At 47.6% G+C, this 13,586-nt stretch overlaps 2 protein-coding genes across 7 annotated transcripts in view; both read right to left on the bottom strand.

The window, feature by feature from the left end:
- Nucleotides 1-6,572: 6,572 nt before the first annotated feature.
- Nucleotides 6,573-10,360, bottom strand: Tmem265 (transmembrane protein 265). 2 transcript variants are annotated; one of them, XM_015995921.3, is made up of 3 exons: nt 9,811-10,113; nt 8,385-8,555; nt 6,573-7,063 (listed from the first exon to the last, which is right to left on the bottom strand). In XM_015995921.3, the coding sequence occupies exons 2-3, from the start codon at nt 8,550-8,552 to the stop codon at nt 6,902-6,904; spliced, it is 330 nt and encodes a 109-aa protein (XP_015851407.1). In that variant the 5' UTR covers nt 8,553-8,555; nt 9,811-10,113; the 3' UTR covers nt 6,573-6,901. The 2 variants fall into 2 exon arrangements, with proteins under 2 accessions (XP_015851407.1, XP_015851408.1); XM_015995922.3 differs by having other exon boundaries at nt 8,385-10,360.
- A 52-nt stretch (nt 10,361-10,412) lies between these two features.
- Srcap (Snf2 related CREBBP activator protein) overlaps nt 10,413-13,586 on the bottom strand; it is a 52,879-nt gene continuing 49,705 nt past the window's right edge. For all 5 annotated transcript variants that reach the window (XM_006977047.4, XM_006977045.4, XM_015995920.3 and 2 more), the window contains one exon: nt 10,413-13,487. In XM_006977047.4, coding sequence (XP_006977109.1) covers nt 10,800-13,487 — 2,688 coding nt within the window. In that variant the 3' untranslated portion in view covers nt 10,413-10,799. The remainder of the gene's footprint in view (nt 13,488-13,586) is intronic.

The following is a 13,586-nucleotide window of genomic DNA, read 5'->3' as shown; positions in this document are numbered from 1 at the left end:
CATGCTCAGAATTTTGAAAGGGCATCTTTGGAAGGAAATCCCCGGGTGATCACCTACTATCTCATTTGTTACAGGCTGGCATGTCTTCTTGATGCATGGGGTTGCTACAAGTATGGGGACACCCCAAAATGTTACCCTAAAAGTATCTTGTTTGGTGGGATGGATGGTAAGCCAGCTGTGGTGGCAGTTCTGTGGGCAGTAAGACACAGTCAGAGCTCAGAAGAACTTGCTCATATAAGGAGGTATTTATTACAAGGAGGCAGAGGCAAACCACTGTTTCCTTCCACACCAGCTTCTGACTTGACAGGAAAAGTGAGAAACAGGGAGGAAGATGTATATATTGGCTTGTTTTCTCTCACAGCAAGCAAGATGGAAAAGAAAAGAGTACAAGCTAGTTCTTTATATTCTTCTTGAGTTCCAAAATCCTGGAACTCACAGGAGAAACTAGAAAGTAAAGACAGAGAGAGGCAGAAGTAACAGAAGATATTTCCCTGGATCTGACCTTTAATACACAGGAAGGGGAAACCCCATTAATTCAGACACAGATGGGTCACGTAGTAACAGTCCAGGCAACCATGATAACCAGAGAAAACTACATCTCATCTGCCTGAACCGGAAATCACTTTTCAAATTAAATTTTATCTGTATGCGTGCCGTGTGTGGACACCCACATGCTACAGAGTGTGTGTGGTCAACAGACATGTCACAGGAGCTGGTTCTCTCGTTCCACAATGTGGGTCCCAAAGATCAAACTTAGGTTGTCAGGTTTGGTGTTTGGAATTTTCACTCCCTGAGCTATCTTGTTGGCCCTGGAAAAGATTTTTATTTTTTATTTTTTTTGGTTTTTTGAGACAGGGTTTCTCTGTGTAGCTTTGCATCTTTCCTGGAACTCACTTGGTAGCCCAGGCTGGCCTCGAACTCACAGAGATCCGCCTGGCTCTGCCTCCCCAGTGCTGGGATTAAAGGCGTGCGCCACCACTGCCGCCCGGCTGATTTTTTTTTTTAACAAGAAATGATAGTCTCACAACGGCCTGTTTCATAATGCTGTGAGACATGGGGATGGATGGAATCTGAGTGCGTGGGAGTAGAGAAATTTGTAACATAAATTGCATAATTTGAAGAGATAAAAGGGAAAAAATCCCTCGTGGACTAGTTCATACGAAACATCATCAGGTTCTGAAAGACCACAGAAAAATGACAGCCATTACTATAGAAATTGGGTATTCAAGAGTCAGTGCTTAGTGCCAAGCACACTGGGCCTGACAGGACTATTTTCACAGGAGACCAGCAAGTTAATTCAGCAGAGATCTCATGGTTGGTCTGGAGCTTTAACAGCTTTCGCAGAGCCCCATGGTGAGACATGTAAATCGAGTTTAGAAGGTGTGAAAACAGTCAAAGGGGATTTTAAAAAAAAGGCAAAGGGGTCTGTATGGATCCCTTAAAGACAACCAGACCTGGGCGTGGTGACATGTCTGTCAGTACATAGGAAGCAGCAGCAGGAGTTCAAGGCCAGCCTGGAATACACGAGCCCATCTTAAAAAATAAAGAGCCTGTGAGACAGTTCAGTGGGAAAGCACTTGTCACCAACACTGACGATGAGTCGATTCCCAGGCCCCACCTAGTGCAAGAAAACCAGTTCCTAGCCGGGCGGTGGTGACGCATGCCTTTAATCCCAGCACTCGGGAGGCAGAGCCAGGTGGATCTCTGTGAGTTCCAGGCCAGCCTGGTCTACAGAGTGAGATCCAGGAAAGGTTCCAAAGCTATGCAGAGAAACCCTGTCTTGAAAAAAACAAAACAAAAAAACAAAATAAAAAAACCCCAAAAAACAAAACAAAACAAAAAAAAAATAAAGAAAACCAATTTCTGAACATTGTCTCATTTCTATACGCATGCTGGAGCCCTCCCTCCACAGCACACAAAACCAATAAAAATGGGATAGGAGAGATGGATCAGTAGTTAAGAGCACTGGCTGCTCTTGCAGCTGACATAGGGTTGGCTCTCAGCACCCATACAGTGGCTCACAACAATCCATAACTTCAGTTCCAGGAGATCTAATGCCCTCTTCTGACCTCCTTGGGCATTAGGCAAGCATATGGCACAGACACCTATAGGCAGGTAAAACACTCGGATATAAAATAAAATTAAAAACCCCAGCTGTAATAAAAAAAAAATTATAACAAAAAAGAAACTGAGACAAATGTAGCAAGACAGATATAAAGCCAGCATTCGTATGTAATTAAAACAAAAAAGCCTTACCAGAGCTTTTCCTAGGGGTGGGCAAGTATCCTCCCCAGACCATATTACTCCCATATGAAAAAGGATACAGAAGGTGGAGTTTATTTGCAATTAGGTGTGGTTAATGGAGAGTGGTGGCCACAGCGTAAGTTTAGAGACTGCGGACCCTGGAAGCTGGCTCCAGTGGCAGGTGTAGCAGGTTAAGGCATGAATCGCTGGCCTTGCTCCACTTGGCTTTGGGCCAAGCCAAACAACGCAAGTTAGTTCTGAGATCATTCAGGATGCAGGGGATGACATACATCAGCCCAAAGGTAGTGTCCTCGGAATGAGACCAGATGGCTCTAGGATGTAAATTCTGGAAGGGTACAGACCCCCGTCTGTGCTACTGCACCCAACATTACTCTCCCGACGATTTGATTCAAATGTATTACATATTGCTCATGTTTTCAGAGTATCCTCTGCTGGGGTGGACTTCAGAGAGCCCACCTGTCCTCTGTGATAAAGTTTCCTTATATAACGCTAACCCCTGAATGTCTCAGACTTGGAAAACACCTGGAGGAACAGTAACAACCACAATGGAATAATTTCAACAGAGGCACCCAGAGTGGTTAGAAAAAGATACTCTTAGAAGCCATAAAGCTTGTTAGATGAAAATCCTGGGGGCTGGAGAGGTTACGAGCACTGGCTGCTCTTCCAAAGGTTCTGAGTTCAATTCCCAGCAACCACATGGTGGCTCACAACCATCTGTAATGAGATCTGGTGCCGTCTTCTGGCCTGCAGATACATATGCAGGCAGAACATTGTATACATAATAAATAAATCTTAAAAAAAAGAAAAAGAAAAAGAAAAAAAAATCCTGCTGCCAAGAATGGGCTGTATTCTCAGAGCTATTGCCAGGAAGGCCTCTGGAGCCCTGCAAACGATGAAGGCCACTGTCACTGCTGTTGGTTGCATCCCAAATCTGTCGTGGAAACATCACATTGGTTGTAGGATATGGAGAAATCAGGCAGGACTGAGCCATGAGCCCCATTCCTGCTAGCTAGCTTTACACAAACAAAACACCAGGAGGTACAATGTGGGTGACAATGATTTCTGCTTACACCCATAGGTTACTGCTGTTGTCAGCCTCAGTTATTACAGGAAACTAAAAAAAATTACTTTAAATTATGTGTATGCTCATGTGTGTGCATGTATGTAGCTGCCTGTGGAGGCGAGAGAACATCAGATGCCCTAGGGCTGGTTGTAAGCTGGCTAATGTGAATGCTGGGGACTCAACTCAGAATCTCTGCAAGGGTAGTATGGCTCTTACCTGCAAAGTCATCTGCCTAGCCCAGGAAACATTTTGCAGCAGGTGGTACTCAGCCAGTCAAGCTCCTGAAAATAAGTGACTGTTGCTGTGGCAATTCTCAGCCACAAATGGAAGACAAATGACCAGACATTGCTATCATCCATGCCATCCCCTCAAAAAAAAACAAAAAACAAAACAAAACAACAACAACAACAACAAAAAGAGAATGCCCTCAAAGAGGTGAAAAGAATGTATCAGCACTTAAGGGGTGGAATATTGTGCAGCTGTTCCAGCCTAACTAAAAAATGTTCCCCTCAAGAGAATGGAGGCCCTTAAGAATGAGGACGCTCAAAGGGTGTTAAGACTCATGAAGTCCTTCTCTTAAGTTATACAGTCAGTAAACAAGTGCTGAGGAGAAACCTCTTGGTCAAGGAGCTCCAGGAATGCAGCTTTCATGAGCGACTGTCCATGGTAAGGTGGGCTTTCCAATGATCTAGCTGCCTTTGTGTGACCCATGTTCCTGTAAATAACCCAGTAAACTCATTGGTTCATCATACTAGGCCTGGACTGTTTCCTTGGTCTGCTGGTGGTGTGCTCTCCAGGGTGAACATATCTGTTTCTCTCCCCAGAAGTACCACAGCATTATGGAACACTGAAGACCACCATGTGCTCTCTCTCATCAGTGTATGCATCTCTAATTTGTTTAGCTCTGCTCTTTTATGTTTTCTTTCTGAATTATGATAAAGTCACTCAAAAATTCTATTCGTGAGGCACATGGACTTCAAAAGACATGTCCAAGAGCCAGGCAGGCACGGTGATGCATGCTAAGTAGAGAGGTGGAGGTCAGCCTGGTCTAAAGAGTGAATTCCAGGATAGCTAGAGTTACATAGTGAGACCCTGTGTAAAAAACAGTGAGGGGAGCCGGGCGGTGGTGGAGCACGCCTTTAATCCCAGCACTCGGGAGGCAGAGCCAGGCGGATCTCTGTGAGTTCGAGGCCAGCCTGGGTTACCAAGTGAGCTCCAGGAAAGGCGCAAAGCTACGCAGAGAAATGCTGTCTCGAAAAACCAAAAAAAAAAAAAAAAAGTGAGGGGGAAGGGGCAGTACAAGAGCATCTATAGTAGCATGGTATAACGTTCATGAATTGGGAACACCCCCACATGCCACCAACAGGAAACAAATAAATTATAATGTATTCATATAACAAAGCAACAAAACTACAGCTGTACATAATACTCACTACACAATGTTAAGAGCGAAGACAAAAAGATATATGACTCCATCTGTTTAAAGTTTAATTTATTTTTATTTACATGTGTGTCCACAGAGGCTTGAGAGTACTGAATGCCCTGGAGCTAGAGTTTTATAGGTAGATGTGAGCTGCTGGATGTGGGTGCTGAGGACCAAACTTGGGTCCTCTGCAAGAGCACTAAGTGCTCTTAACTCCTCAGTCATTGTTTTCTCCAAGCCATAATTATTTCTGAGGAAGGTGCTCTTGTATCACATTAAGATTCTTGTGTGCATGTGAGTATAGCTTTACGCATGAATGTTTTGCCTGCTTGTAAGTATGTGCACCACATACATGCCTGGTACCTGTAGAGATCAGAAGGCAGTGGAAACCCCTGGAACTGCCATTACAGAGGTGGGAATCACCATGTAGACATGGGGAATGAAACCCAGGTCTTCTGCAAGAACAAGTGCTCTTAACTGTGGAATGTTTCTCCAGCCTTCATATGCACGCTCCCACGCTCCCTCCCCGCCCCCTTTGTTTTTTGAGACAGGGTGTCTTTGTGTAACAGTCCCAACTGTCCTGGAACTTGCTCTGTAACCAGGCTGGCCTTGAACTCACAGAGATAATCCTGTCTCTGTCTCCCAAGTGGCCCCCAGCCTATATATACCACTTTAAACATTTTTCTTTTTCTTCTTCTTTTTTTTTTTTTGAGACAGGGTTTCTCTGTGTAGCTTTGGAGCCTGTCCTGGAACTCACTGTGTAGCCCAGGCTGGCCTCAAACTCACAGAGATCCACCTGGCTCTGCCTCCCTAGTGCTGGGATTAATGGCATGCACCACCACTGCCCGGCTTATTTCTTGATTGGTTGACTGACTGTCATCTCTCTAAAGCAAATTCAAGCAAAATTACATGTGAGAAGTCAGAACAGTGGTCACTCGTGATAAGAAATGGTTAGAGGGCACTAAGGTCCCGCAGTGCTGACAACAACCCATTTGAATAGTAGCTTTCAGGTATTGGCTAAGCGTTAATCTAAACTGTACATTTGTCTGGAGTCTGCTTGTGAGTTATATTTCCAAACTTTAAGAAAATATTTAAGCTGAGTGTGATGGTGTACGTCTGTAATTCTAGCAGGATTAACTCTGTAATTCTCAGGAGGCAGCAGCAGGAGGATCGAGTTCGAGGCCAGACTGGGCTACATGACCTTGCCATTTTAGGAAACAAAGCAGCAACAACAGTCGAGCATGGTGGTGCCCACTGGTGACCCAGCACTGGCACAGCGACTTTGAGTAGTCAGTCTGACTCAATACGCACACATATAGACCCTAGAAGTTTAAAATGTTATCAGGAGTCCCAAGATACAAATATAAAATACGCTTAATCACATAACTGTCAGTATACAGGGCGGTTGTTCTTGGTAATCCAATTTCATTCCTCTGGAAGCAAACTGTCTGAATTCAAGCTACCTTTTCTACTTTCTAGCTTTAGGGTTTAGGACTCACAAATACCCGTTTCCTCAACTATAAGGAACAATGGTACCTACTATTGAGTCACTGTGAGGACTCAGAAGAAAGCAGCAGTGCCTGAAGCACAGCCTGCCAGTAACTACTCAATCGATGTGTGTGAGCTACTACTAGGATTCCTGTCTGGCTTCAGTCATGGCTGACAGATAAGCTGGGTTTTTTCCAAGGGAAACTTCCCCATAAAAGTAAAAAAGTCCTAATCCTAGGCAGAGGTTAGAGGCCAGACGCAGGCTCAAGTCATCACTTAGATGCCTTTACCAAAGGCCCAAGAGAAAGCAGTAAAAAGAACAATTAGACAGTATTTCACCACCAAAAAAGGCTTTTATTACAAAACAAATTCTAATAAAATCAAGCCTGGTTTTCAACCCTTTCTCTGAATAGAGGCTCCTAGGATGGAGGGGTAGGGAGACAAAGCAGAGGGTAATGAAAGAAGAGAGCAGGCCGACCTCCCCGTGAAGTCTCAGGTGCTTGAATAGCCTAGATGAGCTCTTCCAATGGTTCCCGAGAAAGGCAACGTCCTTCTAGACAGGAAGACCCACGACCCACTCCCGTCACCAGAACTGAGCACTGCCGCCGCACTGTTGGATTGGATCCAGGTCTTGACTGGCTCGCAGCAAAGGCCACCCAGGGTTACTCAGCCTGTGCAATGGTGTAGGAGAGTAGCCACAGCAGCAAGGGACCCAGAACAAGGACAGCAAACCAGACAGCAAAACTGGCCAGAATGAGTCTCCGGGCCCGGGCCCCCCAGTATATGGCCTCCTCCGACTGGCCTGCCTTATGCCGCTCTTCTGCCTGTGGGGGCAGGTTCTTGGTTAGATTCTCCCCCTGCTTCTGTCCCAAAGTGCCCACTGCCCTATTCCTCTCCTTGATCTGTAATAGCTCATATTCTCACACCCAAACATTTTACATCCTTTCGTTTGTCTTTCTTGTCTCATCTATAACACACTCTATTCATCGCAGTCCTGCCTACTTCTCAATTGGCTACAGTTAGCTTAGAACATTGCACTTGGGAACGTGCTTTTTAATGACTTTGGTTTGTTTTGTGGTATGATGGAATCAGGGCCTGGGCATACCAGCCAAGTTCTCTGTTGAACTACATTTTTGGACTCGAAAATACTTTTAAGTCCTTCTACTCCCATTCTTTTCTATCTGGAATTTGGAATTCTTGACTCAGTCTTATCCAGTCAAATCTCTCATGGTTCAATAGGCATCATCATTTTCAATCACAAAGGTTCCTTTTTTATGAGTTTGCCCCAGTGAAATTCTTATGGTGACAGAAAGTGTTTCTGATTGTCAAGATACATCCAGGGGGTGATATGATTCCAGAATGGTATTAAGTTAGCTTGACTAGCCGTCCAGTAGGCAAACATGTATGCTGAGCTTAGTAACAATGCACTTATCATGGGTAAGGGTCTGGGCTCAATTCCTAGCAATGCCACCCTGAACCCAAGCACAAAAAAGGGTACAGAGAATCTCTAACAACTACACTGCTTCTTCCAGATCCTGGATATTGTTCTTATCACTACTCAACTGTCTGCCTGTAGTTTTGCCCCTTGTGATTCAACCTCAAAGGAGGCTTTGAGTAGATCTTTCTGAAACACAAATCTGGCCATGTCACTCCTCTGAAATAATTTTTACATTGCTCTCTAGTCTTCGAGATAAGTCAAAATTCCCAAGTACAGAATTGGTGGCCCTCAGGACTCTAGATGTTTGATGTCAATTCTCAGTATTCCTCATTGAATCCACATTTGTGCTCACTGCTGCCTTTATCTAGACTTCCTTTCACCTCAGGGACTCACCCTCTAAAAGTGATCTTCTTGTGGTCATCTTGTGAATGCTTTGGTAGCCACTCACTCTAACAGGTTTATTCTGTCTGTCTTACACACACACAGACCTTTCCTTGTTCCTTTGTTTCTAAAGTACTTTTGCTTCCCCTGTACCACAGTGTCAATGAGCTGCATTCACCTAATTATCCATTTTTACAACTATCTTGTACTAAGCCCATAACTAAGCATCAGTAGGTATTTAGTAACTGTTTAACTGCAGACAGATCAAATACACAAAATCATTTTCTTCTACCCACCCCTGTACCCACAGGAATTTTATTCCTCACCTTGATGGCAAACACAAGGGCCATGACTCCCAGGCAAGAACAGCCACAGATAATGCTAGTAGCTGCCAGGTAGCGGAGGCGGAGCCAGCAGCAGTGGACAGGGGATGGAGAAGGAGCAGCTTCCATGTTGCTCATCAAGCTCTCCGCTGCCTTCTCCTCGTCCTCCATCACCTGCGGGCGATACAGTCAAGGTACTTTTAAGCCCAACAAATGAGCTCTTGCTCTGGCGTGGTGACTCCACCCTTCTCAAAGCATGCTATCTACTGTTCTAACTCTATACTTAGGAATGCAGTCGTACTGGGAAATTCCTCCAGTGACTCAGGCCAGGAGACTAAATGCGTGGATGGAATCCTTTCCATCAGTTTAAGATTCTAAATCTTTGAAGGCAAGCACCTGTGAATATACTTGTATTTCAGCAAGACAGAGAAGCATACTGAGAAACAGGACATGGAATCTCAAAACCTTTTGGGTAAGTGCTTTATTTTGTTTTGAGATATGGTCTCACTATGTAGCTCTTCCTGACTGGCCTGGAAGCATGTAGACAAGGCTGGCCTCAAATTCAGAGATCCCCTGCCTCTACTCCCTTGTGCTGAGACAATTTTTTTTTTTTTTAAACAGAGTTTCTCTATATAGTCCTGGCTGTCCTGGAACTCACTCTGTAGACCAGGTTGGCCTAGAACTCAGAGAAATCCACCTGCCTCTGACTGGAGTTCTGGGATTAAAGGCATGTGCCACCACACCTGACATGAAAACAGTTCTGGGGATGAAGGGAAAAATCATACAGTTCTTTTTTGCTGTTTATAAAAACAAAAAACAAAAAACAACCCCCAAAAACAACTTAAAAACAAACTAACACCTAACCCAGTAGTAGTGGCAGACACTTATAATCCCAATTCTGGACAGGTGGAAGCAGAAAGATCGAGAGTTCAAGACCAGCATTGCTAGCTCAGAGTTTGAGATAGGAGATCTTGTCTCAAAACAAAAACTAAAACACAACAACCAAAAAGCCCCAAACCCTGAACCTATCTTTGTTATGATGCCTTCTTGCCACCGTCTCTCTCCATTTTAACCCAGACCATACAACACAACCAGATTAGCAGAGTTCCAGTAACCTCACTGCCCATACAGAAAGCTGCATAGTGCCTTCTTGACTCACTCAGACCCTCTGTGCACATCAAAATACCTTTCTACTCTCATGTCCAATCATTCTCCTACAGCTTGGACAAAACTAAACCACCTGTGGTTCCCCAAGCACAAATAAAGAAAATGCAAAAAGAGTGAGAGGTGAGAGTCGAGCAAAAGGATGTGTAGCAAAGCTGCAATGTCAAGTTGAGGCAAGAACTGAAGCGCAGCACATGAGAAGAGCTCCAAGAGGAGGGCCCAGGAGGTGAGGTCAGAAACTATCAACATGAACACAGACTCTTACCTGGCTATAGGCTTTGAGGGACTGTGAGTTTCGGCTCCTGCCTCAGGTTTGATTTGGCTTGGGTGGAGATGAAGCTGACTCATGGCTCCAAGCCAAGCCAAGGTAGAGTTGTGGGGCCAGCCACCATGTGAAGAGCCCAGGGAGCTGGGAAGGGGCATGGCCAACTCAAACCAGTTTGGCTAGATGGAGAGCAGAGGAGGGCCAAGGCATGAAGCAAATGGAGGATGCCTGCTTTCTGAAGAAAGGAGTGTAAGGAAGCACCTGAGCAAGGAGGTTGGAAGGGAACTCCAAGGTGTTGGAGAGCTGAGTGAGGGAAAGTTCAAGAGTCAGAGAAAAGAGTTTGTCTGAGTGGTCTAAAACTGAGACTACGTAGCCTATCAGATCAGATTTGACAATCTTTCTTTTTCTTGACTGAGAGAGGGGTTAAGTTCTGCTTTAAAAGTATATAATCTTGGATTAGAGATCAGGTATGGGTCATTGCAAGAGGGAGGTGAAAAATTATGTCCAAGTCCCACCCAACCCTCCACCAGACCAGAAAATCAGAAGCCTCCTTACACGGATGCTTGTACAGAAACTAAGTTTATTATGTTTTCTTCTTTAAAAAAAAAAAAAAAAAAAAAAAAAGGAAAAAAAAGAAAAAAAAAAAACCAAACCCATCCCACCTCATTGAAGAAAAGCCCCTCCCCCTTTTCCCTAAGGGTTTGAGGCTGTGAAAGACAGCTGGGGAATCAAGTACAAGGGGGTGGGGACAGAGACTATCTTGCCACCCTTAACACTGCCCAGCTATGTAGGGTAGGAGAGAAGGGGGGTTGTGATGAGCCCCATTTCCATGACAACCAGTTACCTACCCCCTACTTTGGTGGAAAGGGAGACAGCCCCCTATGTCTCCCTGGAGGCTTCCCCCTCAGACTTCAAGTAGTGGTTAACAGAGTCAGGCCTGGGCATGGGGAAGAGACCATGGTGGGACACCTAGGTGAAGGGCTTACCACTCACGTCTTGGCCTTGCGACCTCTGTGACTAACAGTAGGGACAGATAGGTGGGGAGGAGCACTACTACGCAGGATACGCTGGTCCCCTTGGTTGGTGGTCCCAACGAGCCTGCGGGGACCGGTTCGGCGGCGTGGGGTTCCATCTCCTTCCTCCTCGTCACCTGAGGCTTCTGCCTCTGACTCCTCTACTGAACCCTCAGGCCCCAGGGGACTTGGGGGCTGCAAGCGGCCCCTCTTTGCCATCCCAGAACTCCCAACTGGAGCCCCTGACCTTTTGCGAGGCATTTTTTCAGTTTCTAGTGGGGGAACTAGAGACCCTGGACGCAGGCGGGTTGACCGAAACTTGGGAGTTAATGAGACCACAGGTGGTGTCAGTTCTAACCCACTCGGCCCACTATCTGCTAAATCCAGGTCATCCTGAATTACGGCCATCACCATGGACCCTTCACTCTTTCGTCCCCGAATGCCCTCTGCTTCAAGCCGTAGACGGGCCAGGCGGGTGAGAGGGCGGCTTCCATCCTCATCAGAGGAACTGCCTTCACTTTCCGCCTGGCCCAGGGGTTGCCGCCGCACCCCCAATCCACAACTCTCAAGGACAGAAGGGCTGTCGGTGTCCAAGACAGGGCCAAGGCTGGGCCGAGGTGATGGTGGATTCTTGGGAGGTCGGCCTCGCTTCCGCTTAGGTGGGGAGGTTGAAATAGTGACAGTGGTGACAGTGTTGGCGACAGCAGTGGGACAGGCTACAAGTGGTGGGAGTGGTGTCAGGGGTGCTGGGAGGGGGAGTGGCTGTGTCCGGCTCTCTAAGTTGCCATCCCCTGGAGAGGATATGGTCCCAGGAATGGGCAAATCCCTTGCTTTAGGGGGACGCCCACGTCGTCTTTTTTCCACAGGTGACAGGATGGGCTCTGGTCTGTGAACTGGTTCAGGTCCGAGAGGCTGGGCCAGCCCAGGAACAAACTGGGGCCTGAGGGCAGGCTCTGCAACAGTTACCGTCTCAGGCCCAGGGACTGGGTCAACCCCATTGGTTTTCCCCTTAGAGATGGATGAAGGGGTCTCATCCACCCCTCTCCCAGCATCTGCTGGAGACCTGTTCTTCTTGGGGGGCCTTCCCCTCCGACGTTTCACAGCAGGTGGAGTGATGGTAAGCTCTGCTTCTTCTCCATTCTCTGGGCTGCCCCCACCAGCCACACCCAGTTCAACATGACGACAAGCTATGAAGGGATGCTGGGTTGGGGTGGACAGTGAGGATGACGGAGCAGCTTCACAGGGCGCACTGCTGGGAGGTGAGGACTCTGGCCCTGACATGCTGTGGGTGGATGGGCTTCCTGGACTGGTGTGAGCTTCGGATACCCCGGGTACTAGGGTGCTGGCAGTTCCCCGATGTCGCCGACGTCTCACAAGTTCTTTTTCTTCCACCACAGTTACCAGCCGTCCTGGCAGCTTTCGAAGCACTTTGGGACCTGGGGGTTGTCCTGCCCGGCCAGACCCCTGACCCCTGATTTCCACATCAGCACTGGTACGACGCCGTGGGGGACGGGCAGGTGAAGGACCCTCAGGAGAGGAGGTGGCTGAAGGTGAGGTGGATGGGGCTGTAACCTCGGCACTAACAAGTTCTTGTGGCTTTTCTGGGTTGGAGATTGGGATCTGAACCTCTCCCATTTCTTCCAAGTTCCTGTGAGCCTCCAACACCTCCTGAAGTGGCTCATCCGATGCTGCCGAGGGTGGGAGCTCCAGCCCATTGCTCTCACTCAGACTCGTGGTCAACCCCTCACCACCAGGGAGCAGTGTGGGACTAGTCCCTTCCTCAGGACCTGGCACCTCCTGATCCTGACCATTGGGGATGTTGTCAGCCTCCAGGGTTGAACTGGGTGCAGGAGTTAGAAGATTCTTCTCTGACTCAGGCAGAATATCAACAGACCCTGGCAAAAGATCCTTTGGAGGCCCAGGACTAACCAGGGAAGCCTCAGAATTGGTCATTCCAGGCAGCTCTAGAGACGCCACAGGTACCAACTCTCGTGCACACAGCTCTACTTCTGAGTTCAAAGGAAGGTTGGTAACCCCGGGAGAGACGGGCACAGGGAGGGAATCAAGTGGGGTTGGTGAAGAAGCGGTCGAATGAGAGGTTGGAGCGGGTGAGGGGGTACAAGTGGGTGGAGGGGTACAGGCAGAAGGAGAGATGCAAGTAGGAGAAGAACAAGACGGAGGGAGCTGAAGCAGAGGTGCAGGAGTAGGCAAGATATGGACAGGAAGAATGGCTACTGGATTTGGGGCTGAAATGGGTATGGGAGCTGCGGGTAGGGCAGAAGTTACAGCGGGAGCGGGAGCGGGAGGTGGAGTGGGAGCAGGAGCAGGAGCAGGAGCATGTCGAGGCCTAGGCACTGGCCTGGGAATTCGTTCTCTCACAGGGCTGCACTGGGGAGGCATGAAGGTGTTGCAGGTAGGATGGGTAGATGTGACAGGAGTGTGGTTGGCTCCTTGAGTCTCAGCTCGAGCTCCACGAAGACGCTCACTGACACGAGTCCCCAGCCTCTCAGGAGCCTTGACTTTCTTACTGCGCCGGTGGCTGCCTCCACTAGTCCCACAAGACATCTCATCCCCAGCCCCTGACCCTTCCTCTTCCTCTTGGGGCAGTCGAAACACCTCCTCCTTGGCTTGATCCAGGTCTTTTCGGGCAGCTTCCACTTGCTCCTACCAACAACATAGCCAAACGCGGTCAGCAAGAGGCAGAGCAAAGCAAGGCAGAGTAGAAACGAGCAGCTTCCACTGCCCCTTCCCCAGAAAGACTTA

The sequence above is a fragment of the Peromyscus maniculatus genome, chromosome 1 (assembly GCF_049852395.1).
Source record: "Peromyscus maniculatus bairdii isolate BWxNUB_F1_BW_parent chromosome 1, HU_Pman_BW_mat_3.1, whole genome shotgun sequence".
In the NCBI taxonomy this organism is placed as follows: Eukaryota; Metazoa; Chordata; class Mammalia; order Rodentia; family Cricetidae; genus Peromyscus; species Peromyscus maniculatus.
The sequence above is the reverse complement of the archived record's forward strand: the minus strand, read 5'-3'. Positions and strand labels throughout refer to the sequence as shown.

Coding starts and splice junctions, on each gene's coding strand:
- Tmem265 (XM_015995922.3), bottom strand. CDS start 8,552: ATGGAGGACGAGGAGAAGGCAGCGGAGAGCTTGATGAGCAACATGGAA. Junction 7,064..8,384: donor CCCTTGTGTTTGCCATCAAG/GTGAGGAATAAA, acceptor CTGCCCCCACAG/GCAGAAGAGCGGCATAAGGC.